The 14,349-nt window shown below is 44.5% G+C and overlaps 2 protein-coding genes across 2 annotated transcripts in view; both read right to left on the reverse strand.

The window, feature by feature from the left end:
- The window catches only part of LOC119399593 (mitochondrial thiamine pyrophosphate carrier), a 173,542-nt gene that overhangs the window by 45,854 nt on the left and 113,339 nt on the right, over nucleotides 1-14,349 (reverse strand). The window lies entirely within an intron of this gene.
- LOC119399591 (monocarboxylate transporter 13) overlaps nucleotides 415-14,349 on the reverse strand; it is a 54,758-nt gene continuing 40,823 nt past the window's right edge. Inside the window, exon 5 of the mRNA XM_037666395.2 lies at nucleotides 415-13,806. Within this exon, the coding sequence (XP_037522323.1) occupies nucleotides 13,484-13,806 (323 nt within the window). The 3' untranslated portion in view covers nucleotides 415-13,483. The remainder of the gene's footprint in view (nucleotides 13,807-14,349) is intronic.

Raw genomic sequence — 14,349 nt, forward strand, 5'->3', positions numbered from 1 at the left:
ATATAGTAACACGCTGCCGTCTCTATGGCCCCAACGCTCGGCGCAGCGTGAGATTTGGCTACTGCGCAACGGCGGCGCACCGCTGGGCGCGCGCAGGCGCCGGTGCGTCTGCCGCGGCTATGACGTCACCAGGGGCGTAGCCAGAAATTTTTTCGGGGGGGGGGGTGGTTCAACCATACTTTATGTATGTTCGTGCGTGCGTTTGTATGTGTGCGTGTATATATGCGCAAGCAAAATTGAAAAATTTCGGGGGGGGGGGGGTTGAATCCCCCAACCCCCTGGCTACGCCCCTGGACGTCACTCCTCTGGAATGCGCAGACCCGCGAGGCGGCAGCTGTGCGCCCTGACGTCACCGCTCCTCGCGCATGCGCAGCACGTCTCTCGATAAGCCACGCTACAAAAATGAGCACATGCTACGAAGAAAGTGTCCAGTTTATTAAATCGGTTTACTATATATGTACAGTTCAAGGCTTGCCAAGCACCCTATATTTCTTGGGCTATTTGTTGCATCTCAAGGAACGAAACATACTCGGGAACCTGTCACACCGGGGGCGCAAAGTAAAAGGTAAACATTTCTTTTCCACCTGCTATCACAACAGACCACATGCAGCAAAGTGCTTTGACGCAAAATCAAATATACATGGACATAATAAAGCAGCTACCAAAATTGCCAGGCAATGACACAGACAAGAAGGTGCTGGTGGAATACTGTGGAGCACACACACACATACACCTTTACACTTTTGATGCCTGCTAATTAAGAACAGGTGAAACTGACAAATGACAGCTAAGACAGGCTGCCTTCGATTTTTTCTTTAATACACTTACAGTCAATGTGCTAAGCTCAAGAATTAAAACAGAGCAGAGAAACAAGACACTAATTACCTAGCCGGACAAACACAAACTTCCAATTTTTTTTTATCACAGTCTGGTAAGGAAAACTCAAATGCCTTGCAACACAAAAGTGTACCGACAACAATAAATCACACACATAACACAAGGGAGCAAAACGAAAAAAATGAGTGTATCTGTAGTTTGTTAAAGAGGCGATTAAATTAATGACGCAACATGCCGGCAAGTGTCCTGCACATTCTAACGAACACTTGAGTTCCAAGAAAAGTGCAACGCGACGTTGGCGTCAATTTCCGAAATAAATATACACAGAATGTGCAATAAAAATGACTGCTCGGGAGAGACTCGCATGCTGTACCACTGGCAATGTGTACAGCTCATGTGTTGCATAGCAAGATTGTCGTCGGGAAATTAATAAAATAAAGTATACAATTATTCCACCCCAGTTCAACATTCCCAGGACACAAAACTAACCTGTTGTACTTCAGTACAACATAAAAAAAGGGAAAACACTCCTGTTCTTATTCTTCTATCTCTTCTTGGGTACACTGCAGCAGCACATCATACAGACTCATACACTAGTCATGCCGGCTTTTCCAAAACGTTTAAAAAAAAAATACAACAATTTTGTCCACACTATCTGCCGCATTTTTTTTTTTTAGTTTCAAACATTTTGTTTTCATAGACAGGCTTAATCCGATGACACTGGTAGAACACAGAGGCAGCGGCAACTGTTTCACATTTCTTTTTACGTAAAGTGTCAATACAATTCTGCATGCAAGGAAAACATGAAAGATGAACAGGCCACACCAATAACGCAGCTCAACGGCCAGTTTTCTTCATATTTCATATGCATATGTCACTCCTAGCACCCCAAAAATAAAAGTGTGGCTCGCACAGAGGTAAAGTAAAAAAAATGTTGACGAAATCTTTTCCTTTTCGTGGTCTCACCTAGCTGAGTACAGAAATTATTCAAGTTCACATTAACAGTATGCTCATTTTTAATATATTAAAGTTGTACAGAAGGCTCGAACTGTGCTACTTTTCTTACTTAAAAACATCCTCCCACACGTCCTCAAGTAGCACTACATATGAATTTACGACCTCCTGACCACGCTGGTTTCTTTGATAAAATAAGCATTAAAGCAAGAGTCCTGAAAGTGTTACAACTGTTGTCAGTGCGTGCCATCGAGCAGCCACAGCGAAAAATAAAAAAAGAAAAACAGTTGGAAAGTGCCATGAGCAATGTTCTAGTATTCAGTCGCAATTTTAGGTTGCAATTTCAAAACTTACAATAACCTGCTGACATCCGAGTCAATTAACACTTTCCAACAGAGATGTTCCGCCGGCATCAGTGCATTCAGCAAGCACGCTGAGAGAAGGCGCTCTTTGAATAACAGCGGCACTCGGTGACACAAATCATTCGCCGAGTTTTTCAGCATCCGTTAATGCGCCTGTGCAACGAAGGCACTATCGCTGGTCTCCTGGTGCGCATGTACATCATGAACAATGGTGGGAAGGGGGGAAGGACAGAAAGTGGTGTTGGGCGGTATAATATTACTTAAAAGAAAATAAAAGTTTAAGCCCTGCCTGCTGCACCGAAGTATCGCAGGCTACCGAATTGGAATAAAAATGAATAGGACATGATATGTCAAAGAAATTTTGATTAAATGAGAGAAAAAAAAAAGAACAAAAGAAAAGAGGAGTACCACCACCAGCGAAACGACAGCCAAGGGAGCGGGACGGCAAAATCAGGGTATTTATTGGTTGTATGAAAATTTGACTATTTACATCCTATGTTTCGGTCTTCATCTTGACGTACAATGGAATTCTTGTCTTTAATTCCATTGTACATCAAGATGAAGACCGAAACATAGGATGTAAATAGGGGGGAAGGACAAGCATTTCTCATCATACATTGCAGGCAATGACAGGAGTATGCTACCAAACGTAAAGAGCAGAGCACTAAAGTAAGCTTGCCCCCTGATATTAAAAAAACATGAAAAATGCCGTAACATTCCGTCTGCGCAAATAATAAACCAATTTCAATCTTGTTGCATCCATAAAATTCACGATTTAGTGACTAGCGCGAGCACATCTTTTTTTACTTAAAATTTTTTTCAGGTGTTGAAGGATCTTGAGAAATTGATGAAATTTCAATGATGATAATTAAATGTACAATTGTACAGCACTTGAATGAAAAAAAAAAACGAGAGGTCCTTATAACACTTATAAATCATGTGACAAAAGTGACATGTTGTTTGGCGCTCAGGAAGACCTGTTAGGACATTGCAAAGTTAAGCTGAAACTAAGCACTAAGAAAAGCGTATGAAGCCGTAAAAAAATGTGTTGCCAGTAGTATTACGATCCCAATAAAGGTTTACAAAATTTTGGTGCCTTCTCTTGTTTCTTCTTTCCTTGTGAAGCAGGCACGGTTGAAAATGTTGCTTTTTAAACGAAAATTTTCGATACCTGCCTCTTTTTTTCCGAATTGAGCGACAGAATCCACTGCCCCATTCACTAGATTTCAATCTTGCATTAACTCAGGTTAGTTCAGTGATCGCCTGATGAAAGCACTTGAGGATTTCACAATGTGTCCGAACGTGGGAAAAGTGAAAAGCCAAGCTTAAATCCACGGACAAACTTACCATGCAGGAAATGTACCTATTAGCCCTACTCATGAATGCAGCAGTGTTTGATAAGATGAAGCGTAATAGAGTCTCTTGAAAAATTGAGGCGTGATTGATGAAACAATAAATGAAGGATTTCATGTCAATGTAGGCTGCTCACAACAAACATCCAGGATTGAAAAAGGCACAAGCAAGTTTACAACGTTACACTAAAAACATGCATGCGTGGAATGCTATGGGAGTACAAGGAGTCTTAACGCAATCCATACACACAACAAAAAGATACTGCACGCCATTTATCTACAGCAAATATTGCAACATCTGTTTCGCTACTCCTAGTGAAAACACATTTGGTGAAGGACTCATTAGAATTTTTCCGGTGACGTTAGTAGTGATGTGAAAAGGCGCATATTTTGTCGACATGGAGTCGCGAAATTACACTTTCGAGATAATTCATTGAGCAAGTTTTTAAAAAATAATATAGTACCTGCTTCCTTCACAAGCAGACACAAATCGCACAGTGAATATTGGGACACTAGTGTTAGGGTGGATGTAAAAACACTATTTGAAAACATGCATACCAAACAGTGACAATGGTGCCAAACAAAAAGCTTCACTATGAACATACACACCTAAAACACAATGGTTTAAAAATCTTGATGAGGGCTCATCACTTATTGTCTGTTTACGAAATCTGTACACACAAAAAAGTGCACTCTCAATTTAAAAAAAAAATTCTAACGATGAGCTTTTGATTGAAGTTACAACAGCTCTTCATGAGAAAGCAAAAGAACAGCATGGTTTTGGAGCAAACCAGTCATCAATGTAAGCACACGGGACCAGTGCAACAAGTTAAAACACACCCACAAAAAGAAGGGATGGACAGAATTGCATTACATGCATTGTTTGAGGAAAGAAAAAAAGCATAAACATGGGGGCAGCGTTTTCATCAAGAAAAATCTATAGACTGCGACTAGACTGAGCTACAATGAAAGTGCTAGCCTAGAAAACTCAGTGACTAGATTCAAGACTGTCACACAGAGGCACAAGTCACAGTCAAAATGCTAACAGGCTGTTGACCACTGTGCTGTAGCATCACCAGTCAGTTGGTGGGCGTCCTGAAGTCAATCTACAGAGCAGACTTTAAATACGGCATGTACGTACACATTACATTGCAATCTACATGTTTCTAGATTTGACGGAGATGTTACGCAATGTTCTAATGACTTCGGACAAGGCATTGATACTGCAGTCAACATAGCGGAGAGCAAAGTCCGGCATTTGCTTCGATTTGTGCTGCAGAACGATGTTCAATGCTACCCATGAACCAACTCTTGTGTGTGACTTATGCCATGTGTATCTTGGTAACTAAAAAACTATGCCGTATGCGACAAAGTAAGCATGTAAGATTTCCCACACACTCGCTACATCCACTCAGGCATGTAACCCAAAATATTTGAGGGATTTCAAGGAAATGTAAAACACAATATCTAGAAGTAACTTAGTGCCGAAAATACAAGACACACAACAAGGTGCTGTGTCGCTGCAATTGGGTTGCAGAAGAATGTGCTTTTCGAAACCGCTTACGTCATCACTCAAACCTTACCACTGAAAACGACGCACGAACATAAATCTGTTAACTTGGTCATCTCTAACGTATGGACGTGTCAGTGTAAGCACTCAAACGGTCTTCAAAATGCAGCCAACGCAAGTGCCTCCAATGTCCAGTACAGCTGGACATTGTTACGCGAGCAAAAAGGATCATATGCCAACCCAAATAAGAGGATATCATAGATCTAAGAATTTCACACAGTTTGGTGAAACGGAAAGAAAAGAGCTTAAAATCAGGAAATCATAACTTCCTACCAGAGTTTACTGATTCAGTTATTACTAATTACAAATGTGAGAACCAGTGATTTAGGAGAGGCCTCCAAAAATTTCGAACATTACATTAAATCAAGGTATTTTTAACGTCATTTGGTAAAAAAAAGAGAGCTTGAAATCTAGTTAAGTGTTGAAAAGTTCCAACCAGAATTTACAGCTTGAACTGCAGCAAGTACTCCAGTTTATGGCATGTTCCATTTCGACGTTCGGCAAATTACAACACTGCACGATTACATTCTTTTGAAAGCGTAACGAATGTCAAAATGCCACCCTAGATTAAGCTCCATATTGGTCATTATGAAGTATCCGCCACCACAGATCTTGCAGAAACTTGCAATAATCTTTTCTGGCATATTAAGTTACGCACTTGGCAACAGAATAAGAACCATCACTTAAAAGAAAGCGTAACACCTCAGTCACCTGACCACAGAGAATCGAAAAGGGGCACATGCAAAAACTTTTAGAAGTTTCAGAGACGGACCACGATAGAGTTCATGACTTCCAAGCTACCACTAGTAACCAAGGTCGCTATGGCCCGAGAGTGAAGAAGCGGTTTGCCTTCAAGAAAATTCATCTGCAAGCCCCGTTCAGAGGCACAGCACACCATACAAGCTGAAGCTTGCCTCATTTCGATGATGTAGGAGGAGGGCAGCACACCCTTCCCCATTGCGCAACTTCGGAAGAAGGTGCAACGATTGTCCGTTTATTGTTACGCAGAATTCTTGACTCCTCTGACGACACCCTGTCTCCTATGGCACATGTGAAGTGCCTTCCACGACAAAACATTCTTCTCTCCACCTCATCTTCCTCAAAGCAGCCTTGCTTGAAGGAAGGCACTCGAAACACCGTTTGGCTGCGCACAGAGGGTGCCGCTACAGAAATTCGCACTGCCTAAGATTGCCTGCGACCAAGTTCATTGTTAGAACTCATCCACGCAAGTTAGCTGCCATGCAGCAATGGCAGAGTAGGCAGCAAATCTCTTTCGCACGTCAACCCGTTCTCAAACATAGCCAGACTGCGGGGGTCCCGGTGTGTAACAATGCGGAATTGCGTAATGGTACCCCAGTGGTGTCCCTAAGCACTCGAAGCTGGCAACCTGCCCAGCTCTGCTCGACATTTTAGGCTCGGTCATGCATATTCAACCTCTGCGAGCTTTGCAGTTACAACATAAGCTCCAGTTCATAGCCTTTACCAGGCCAAGTCACGTCATCAGTGGTGTGGCAACCTTTCTTAAACCGAAATGATTAGATAATGATAACAAACCGTTGAATTCGCACTTTCCAAGCCAAAAGAATTAGAAACACCTAAAGTGTTTATTCCTAGCTAACACTGGCAAATGCTACGACAAATCCGGTAGTTCCAAAGTGGAGCTACAAGCCATGGTAGCTGGGTCGTCAAAAATACCACATCTGATTTTACTGATGTCAAAAATCAATCTTGTGGAGGAAAACATCCCAACAACGCCACGTGCTTCCAAACAAGCTGACCAGCATGTGCCGTCTCAGAGAATACCACTGGCAGCAAAGGTACCAAAAGGTTTGTTCGCCAAAGCACGCACACCTGAGGTGACTCATAGCCTATCCGACTGCTCCCCAATTCTCGACAGACGACATGGCAGGTATCCGATGCTACAATGAGATCCTTTCTGACGCTGAACGTACCTCGCAAAAGATCACGAGAGGTTCCCGGGCAGTGGAAGCCAGTGTACATACAGGTGATACAGTCCATCCGCAAATGATGGCAAGCTGTGACCACAACCGTTGACGGAGACAACCATCTTTAAGCACACTCAAACACTGTCATCCTTCAAACAGAGCTCCAATATATAGTGCTCACGATACAGACAACAACCAAAGAACCACGTGTTAGTGAATTCCTTTCGTTTGATTTGATGTAGTTGGAAAGGCATCACTATGAAAACATGCATCTCCAATGTGATTACATAACGAGGGCCTACGTTCTTCCTCTTCACTTAAGTTCACCCGGGCCCACCAATGGGGTGGCTGGAGCCTTTCTTTAGTCATGGGGCTTAGGACATGAGCATCCAAAGCATCAAGAGCATCTACAGTCTAACAATCTATCCTAATACCATGCTGCCTTCAGAGAGCGAAACCATTACCTCGGCATTAAACCTACGCAGCTATAAGTGACATTGTGAAGGAAAAGACTTCTCTTAACTATCAGAAAGAGTTGCAAAGAGGAGTAGTACAAGTAAACCAGCAACATTATTTAGGGTTGCGAATGAAAGTCTCTCGAAATTTTTAAGCATAGAATTGACGAAGCTCACCCAAGATTGGTGAATAAGCTGAAGAGCGTGCGTAACCATCTCGATCCTAGGGCAAAATGCTACCTACTGGTCAGCTAGAACTTGAATGGATACTTACTCCTTTCTGAAGTATAAATTTGAAATGGAGAAGCGGTTGCATAATACATAAACATGCAGAATTGGACTGTCGCTATTAGATTTAGCATGCCCTGAAAGGCCATGCACTGTAAGCTTACTTACAGTGCATAGCCTTACCTGCACTGTGGCCTTATGGAGGGCAGCCAAACAGGCCCACTAGCTTATCATCGGAACATTTTCTGCAATGCCGGCTTGTCCATTAAACCACTGACCGTGTTGCAGCAAACGGCACTGTAAGCATAACTTTGTATCCTTGTAATATCGATCACACTTTTTGTTAAATTTTCAACAGTGGCAGGAAACCTGCAGCTGGGTTTTAAAGAATGCTCTTGTCCACAAACTAAAAAAAATATCTCAAATGAAACAGTCCAGGGAATGAAGCATATTATGTTGACTTAGTAACATCATTCCTTCCACACCTAACTTAACGTTTCCGAGTTTTGCCAAGGGTGCTCATAAATGAATACTTACTAACGGGGCCAAGTTTACGTACGATGACTCTCATTTTTCTCCAACACTAATCTTTCAAATGTCATCGACCAGCATGACGCCACACAACTGGATATCACCGAGATCGGCCAGTAAGCGCAATGATTCAATGACGGACAGCCGAGTTGGAGAAAAAAAGAATCATTATAGAACGCAGCCTGCCAGTTGTACATGCTGTAGCAACAAGAGTTAACCACCAGGGAAAGCAATTGATTGCACAATCCCTCCTGTTCTTGAGGTTTACATTATCTGCGCTGGTGGGCCTTGAAAAGAACAGTGGGAAACATTTGGTGCACTGGTTCGGCTCATGACACTATTGACCAATGAGGATCATTGGTCAAGTGGCCACCTTATTTATTCCCAGAATCTTTTGCTAGCAAGTACAGTTCCTATTCAAAGGCCCTGTCAGTATTGTGGTAGCGCGAAATAGAAGCACCAAAACTAGTGCAGAACACACTGACCCTAGGACTTGAGCTCGAAGTATTGCATATAGGACTTCCTACGAGGCAGGCTATCTCTGTGCGCCTGCTGGCTCGAACACCTGCTGCGAACACACGAGCCACACTCCTCCCACACGTTGTGTGTACAATAGAATACTAACTATGTTGTCTTGCGGATGCAAGTTTGTACAGAGCGGGTGAAAGAACTAGCCGTCGAGAGCCGACAGAAAAGTCCGCGGTGGATCGCGGTGTACCCAACGGTGCGAGGGGGGAAATGTTTGAACCTCAAGCAAAGAGCGGCAAAAAGCTGTGCTTTGGGAGTACCCTACTATTGGCAGGAAAGTGTAAGGCTCGAGAACCGGATGTGGGAAGGGGGCAATTCCTTACAAACTACGTGCGAAATCTACGCGCCGGTCGGCACAAGGGCAAGGCCTAATAGAAGGCCTAGACGGTAAGCGTCTACGTAGTGCAAAAACTGTAAAATCGCAGGATTTGAGTATGTTCCAAAACCTCCGTTACTCGACGAGGAATGAAACAGCACTTCAGGCTTAGTGTAAACATGTTAAGGTAGAGAAGTTTTAAGGTCTTGTCATTCTAAACCATGGCAAACTGAAAACGAGTCATCAGTGTCTCTGGGACCTGCCTTTGTCTCAGTTTTCTGCAGTCACTTCTTATGTCAGCTACGGCACAGTAACGGCTTTCGTTTTTCTTTTGCGCGAAGTTGTCACCGAGCACACTTACGCTCGGCTATGAACTGTACCGTCACCGATATATTAAAAGTGACATAATGGGAAGGAATGAGGTGGTGCACCTCGTGATTAATCACTCGACATTGCTACGTGTGATCCAACGTCATACAGGCGTAGGATGTAAGCACCTTCAAATGATTCTTATCAATGCAATGTGCACAGGCGAATGTGACAAAAGAAATGCACTTTCCCAGCGATTTCCTCGCCATCTGATGGCGCATCTAGACAAATGATGGTGCATCTACACATTTCTTTGTCATCTGATGGTGCATCTAGACATACAGACAAATTGCACTCGCACACGGCATCGGAGCAAAATGTGGCACTGGCCATACACGTGAGGGTGGAACTCAACTTTACTGGTTGATTATACAGCTGCTGCGAAACAATGGGCTCTGGTCTACCACATTCTCACACATTTAACCTGCGCCAATAACTTTGTTTAAATGATATGAAGAGGAAAGCCAGGGTTCATGTGAACATCACCTTCAGGTGTGGCTTCACGGCAATGCAACCATGCACCAACGTGACACTGCGTGTAGAAGCGAAATTTGCCAACGAAAAGGAAATGTAAAGACAAATTGCCATGAATACATGTTCGTTAAACTGCGCTACAGTTACAAGGTACACTGGCTAGAAAAGACGCACGCGACAAGGACAGCACCACAAGTGCTTGTCGTGTCGTCCTCATTCCGTGCGTCGTTCCTAACCTAGTGTACCTACCACTAAAACTGTAAGGCAGTTTAATGATTGTGCAAAACCAACTAGCCCAATACCTCACCGTGCTGACATAAATGCACACAGTGCTTCGATAATGAGCAACCCTGAAAGCAGTGATGACCAAACATAGAAACCAATATTGTTTACAGAGGTCAATTATGTGCCAGACAACTTCTCAGGTGTGCTTTTATATAACGATTTGAGCGCCGGACAGAATCATGTGAGCAGACTGCATATGCCATGCTCTTCTCTCTCATCTTATTTATAGAGTTGTAGTTTGGGCGGCAGGATAAAAGTGCAAAAGTACAGTAGATTCTGCAAGCATTTGACAGGGGTTTTAAACTATGCACAGTCATGTTGCGTTTGCAACACTAAGCTTGTATTTCCGTTCTGATCTCTAATCACTTTAACGATGCCACTTTGGTGTGTTCCGTTTTTAATTTCTTTATCTTTCATTCGTATGAATTCGTTTCCCAATCAGACAAAATGTGGTCGAGTTATTTGTTTCTCGGCATAGGTCGGTTGCGGCACTGCCGTCATATGCTCCATTCTGCCAATACGAGAAACACAGTGCCTGTAGTTGGATACAACTCGAGGAGCCAGAGAGGCACCACCAAGAGGACCGGAGTGCGCCAGCCAACTGCTACCGCGGCTAAAAAAAGTCTTACTCATGTACTCAGCGATGTTCTCCGACGGCGGGGTCACTGATCATCTGGCTTATGACATCAGTCCAGAGCATTCCACTCATTGGTGCAGGTTTGTCTGCATCTGCCTTTGAGCAGAAAAAGGCTGCAGACTTCTAAAGTTGTACCCGACTATAGGTTAGACAAGAAGGCATCTCAACAGTCACTTGTGTCACCGTGAAGGCAATGCGTGTTGCCGGGAACACTTGGTCTGCCGAGGCCTTCTCTAGACAAAGTTTCAATGGTAGCAAGATTTTACACAACAAAACTTCAGTTGAACCTCGTCATAACCAAGTCACACCCCAATGCAATAATAGCTTCATTATAACCAATATTCGTTATACAGTCGCCGACCGTTTATTCGGACTCGGCGGGTACCGCCGAAAAGTCCGAATAATCGGGAGTCCGAAAAGAAAGATTCACCAGAAAAAAGCGCTTTTATTGGCCCAGCGGCCGGGAAAAACTTGTCAGTGCGCGTCTGTACACATGTACGCTTACGCGCGACCAAGTCGGCCCGTATTTCAACCAATGTTTGGCCATCCCCGTCGGTCAGCAATAGCTCTGCAACGGCCTACGCTAAATCCGCATTTGATGGCTGTGGTGTGGGAGGTGCGTCATCTGTCCGCATGCGCTGGCTCGAGTAGCTGACAGATGATCTCATCGCCCAACTCGGCGAAAACTCCCAAGCAACTTCCACCTGGTGAATAATCGCCGCTTTTTTCGCCATCGTTAAGGCCTTGTAGTTGCCGCGTTTCTTTAGTTCCAACGGTGCATCGACGGCGCACATGGAATGAGCGGCGTCGGAGCAATTTCAGCAGATCAGGCCTCGCACGCCAAGGAACAAACAAGGGAGAGAGAAAGCTCGGGGCTCGGGACGCAGATCAGGCCTAGCCACAAAAACGTCTGACAACGCAAACTCTCACACGCCAAATGGAAACGACGTTGGGCTAGTTGATGTTGCAGCGCTTCTGTTGTCGTACTCTCATTGTCCGAATTAGGATCCGCGCCGTACTCGTACGCGCTGTCATTCACCTCAAACGCCACACCGAGCTGATTCCAATCTTGGCTTCGCTTGCCCTGCTGTTCGGCCGTGGTAGCCGTTCAATGGATACTTGACTGGCTAAAGCCAAAAGGCAACTGTTACGTGTAGCCAACAAACATAGCCTTAGAGATCGGTAATTTCTGCGTGGATTTTTGACACTGGCACGATCTCCAGTTATAGCCAGTGCAACATTGCAGTGCTGGCAACCCAGCAAAAATATTGTAAACATTGCTGACAGCTTGTCATGGCGTTCAACGTTGCACTCGATCAGCCAGCTGAAGTCCAAAAAATCGAACGGCGGACTGTGGGGTGTCCGAATTTTTGGTTGTGTGTTTACATTACTTCAATGGGACGAGTGGCGGTGCCGCGAAGGTGTCAGAATAAACGAGCATGTCCGAATTTTCAGCGTCCGAATAAACGGTCGGCGACTGTAAATGCACATTTGTTACGTTGTGATAATGCTGAGACAATTTCAAAATTTGCTTCGTTACATCTAAAAATTGGTAATATCCTTGATTACTATATTGAGTTCGAGTGATTGGCTTAACAGCCACAAATCATTCAGCCAGATAAGCAACACGTTACTGTAGCAATTAATTACATTAAAAAAAGTCCTAGCATGTTATAGCATAAGTACTCTTGGTAATAATCAGTGATGGCATTGCGATCAAGCAATGTTGAAGTGATTTAACCAATTATATGCTGCGTATTCTCACGGTATGAGATTAAACGTACACATGGTGTAAGTACAAATTTTTTATACTCCAACGTTATTCCAAGACAGTTTAACTATTTTGAAAAATACAAGCCATCAAGTAGACAGGCAATAGCACAAAGTAAACAAGACAGCAAGAAGCACACAAACAAGCAAGACAGGTGTCTTTTGCACCTTGCTATCCTTACTTATTTGATGTTATTGGTTTTCTCGCAAACTGTTAAAATGAATGCTTGCTTCTAGAAAGGAAAAACGTTGTGCAAGTGACCACACCTAAACGTGAGTTTTCTAGCCAATTATTTGTGGCTTCTGCATAAGCCGGAATGGAAAGGCAAACTGTTCCTTATTTTCGAGAAGTTAGGCAGCCGGGAGCAATGTTTTGTAACGATCCATTTCGCCCGTCGTTCTTCCTCATTCATCGCGCCAAGTGGCCGATCCCGGTGATAACGGTGGTGGTGGTGGTAGTGGCGGCTCTGTGGCCAATGACAACAGGACAAGAAGTACGAGAAAGTGAAATGGATCGCTACAAAATATTGGGCCTTAGCAGCACTGAAATTCCCCAGTAGCTCCCACACAAAATAGGCTGAACCATGATTCTTAGGCGACGACGTAACGTGACACTGCAGACAGACTTCAGCCGTGTGCTTTGCTGGCGGTCACCCTGCAGTGACAAACGACGCGCTGCCACATAACGCGCATAAAGGCATGTCAGTCTGATCATCGCACACGCGGGCCGGAGATCACGTGATTGCTAATGAAGTGCACGAGGTTGACGAACCCAAAAGAAAGTCTGACTGTCCGAGCTCGTAACACCGGCTCAAAGGTGCCATGCTTCCAGATCCCAAGTGTAGAGGAAGAAAGACCGAGAGCAAAGCTCACACGCAGATTCCGTTGCTGACTAGTGCGACGGTCTCGTGCGGGGCTCCCTCTTCGGTGAACTTGGTCGTGACCGGGTTGGTGCCGTTCTGCGGCAGGAGGACCGTCGTGACGTGATTACGCGGCTCGGCGGAGGAGGAGGTGGTGGCGGCAGCGGCGGAAGAGGAGGACGTGCTGTCGGCGTCACGGCTGTTGAAGGAGGCGGGGTTCTGGCAGCGCCAACTGCTGGCCACGGGCAACATGAGCACGCCCGAGGCGAGGATGCTCAGGCCGCTGAAGTAGAAAGTGGCATCGTACGCACCGGTCGTGTCACACAGCCAGCCTGCAGAGAGGTCGGAAAAGGCTTAGCAGAGAACGAACATCACCAAACACACCAGAAGGCCATAAAATTACCAGAATGCCAAATAGTAGGCTAAAGCCGTGATACGAAGAACACAAATGTAATGATCAGCAAATAAAATCTCAAATTACGTTGCCGTTCCTCAACAGAGTATTTTCCTGCCGTATAATGAAACGATGAACCCTGGCACCGATCTATCATGGCAATGGATGCAGTGAAGTTAAACTTCTATGGCAACAAAGTGCGGATGCTTCACTGTGTTGCTCAACATTTCTTAGGAGATAAACTATGCATGATATGCTGCCAACAATGGCTCAGCATAAAGGTGCTGCCACATTGAACCGCAGCTTCTGTTTCAAACTCCTCATGAAGCGATGCACGCTAGGCCGAAGTGTAACAGCAGTGAGATTGATAAAAAGAATTATGGCAGCTTCGTATAGGGGTGTCAAGCCTGAAGGAAGTGCAGAGCTGGGCAGCCTTCTTTGTTTCTCTTCAGTTTTCTCTTTCTTTCCTCCACTCTTTCTC

This window comes from Rhipicephalus sanguineus, chromosome 7 (genome assembly GCF_013339695.2).
Source record: "Rhipicephalus sanguineus isolate Rsan-2018 chromosome 7, BIME_Rsan_1.4, whole genome shotgun sequence".
In the NCBI taxonomy this organism is placed as follows: Eukaryota; Metazoa; Arthropoda; class Arachnida; order Ixodida; family Ixodidae; genus Rhipicephalus; species Rhipicephalus sanguineus.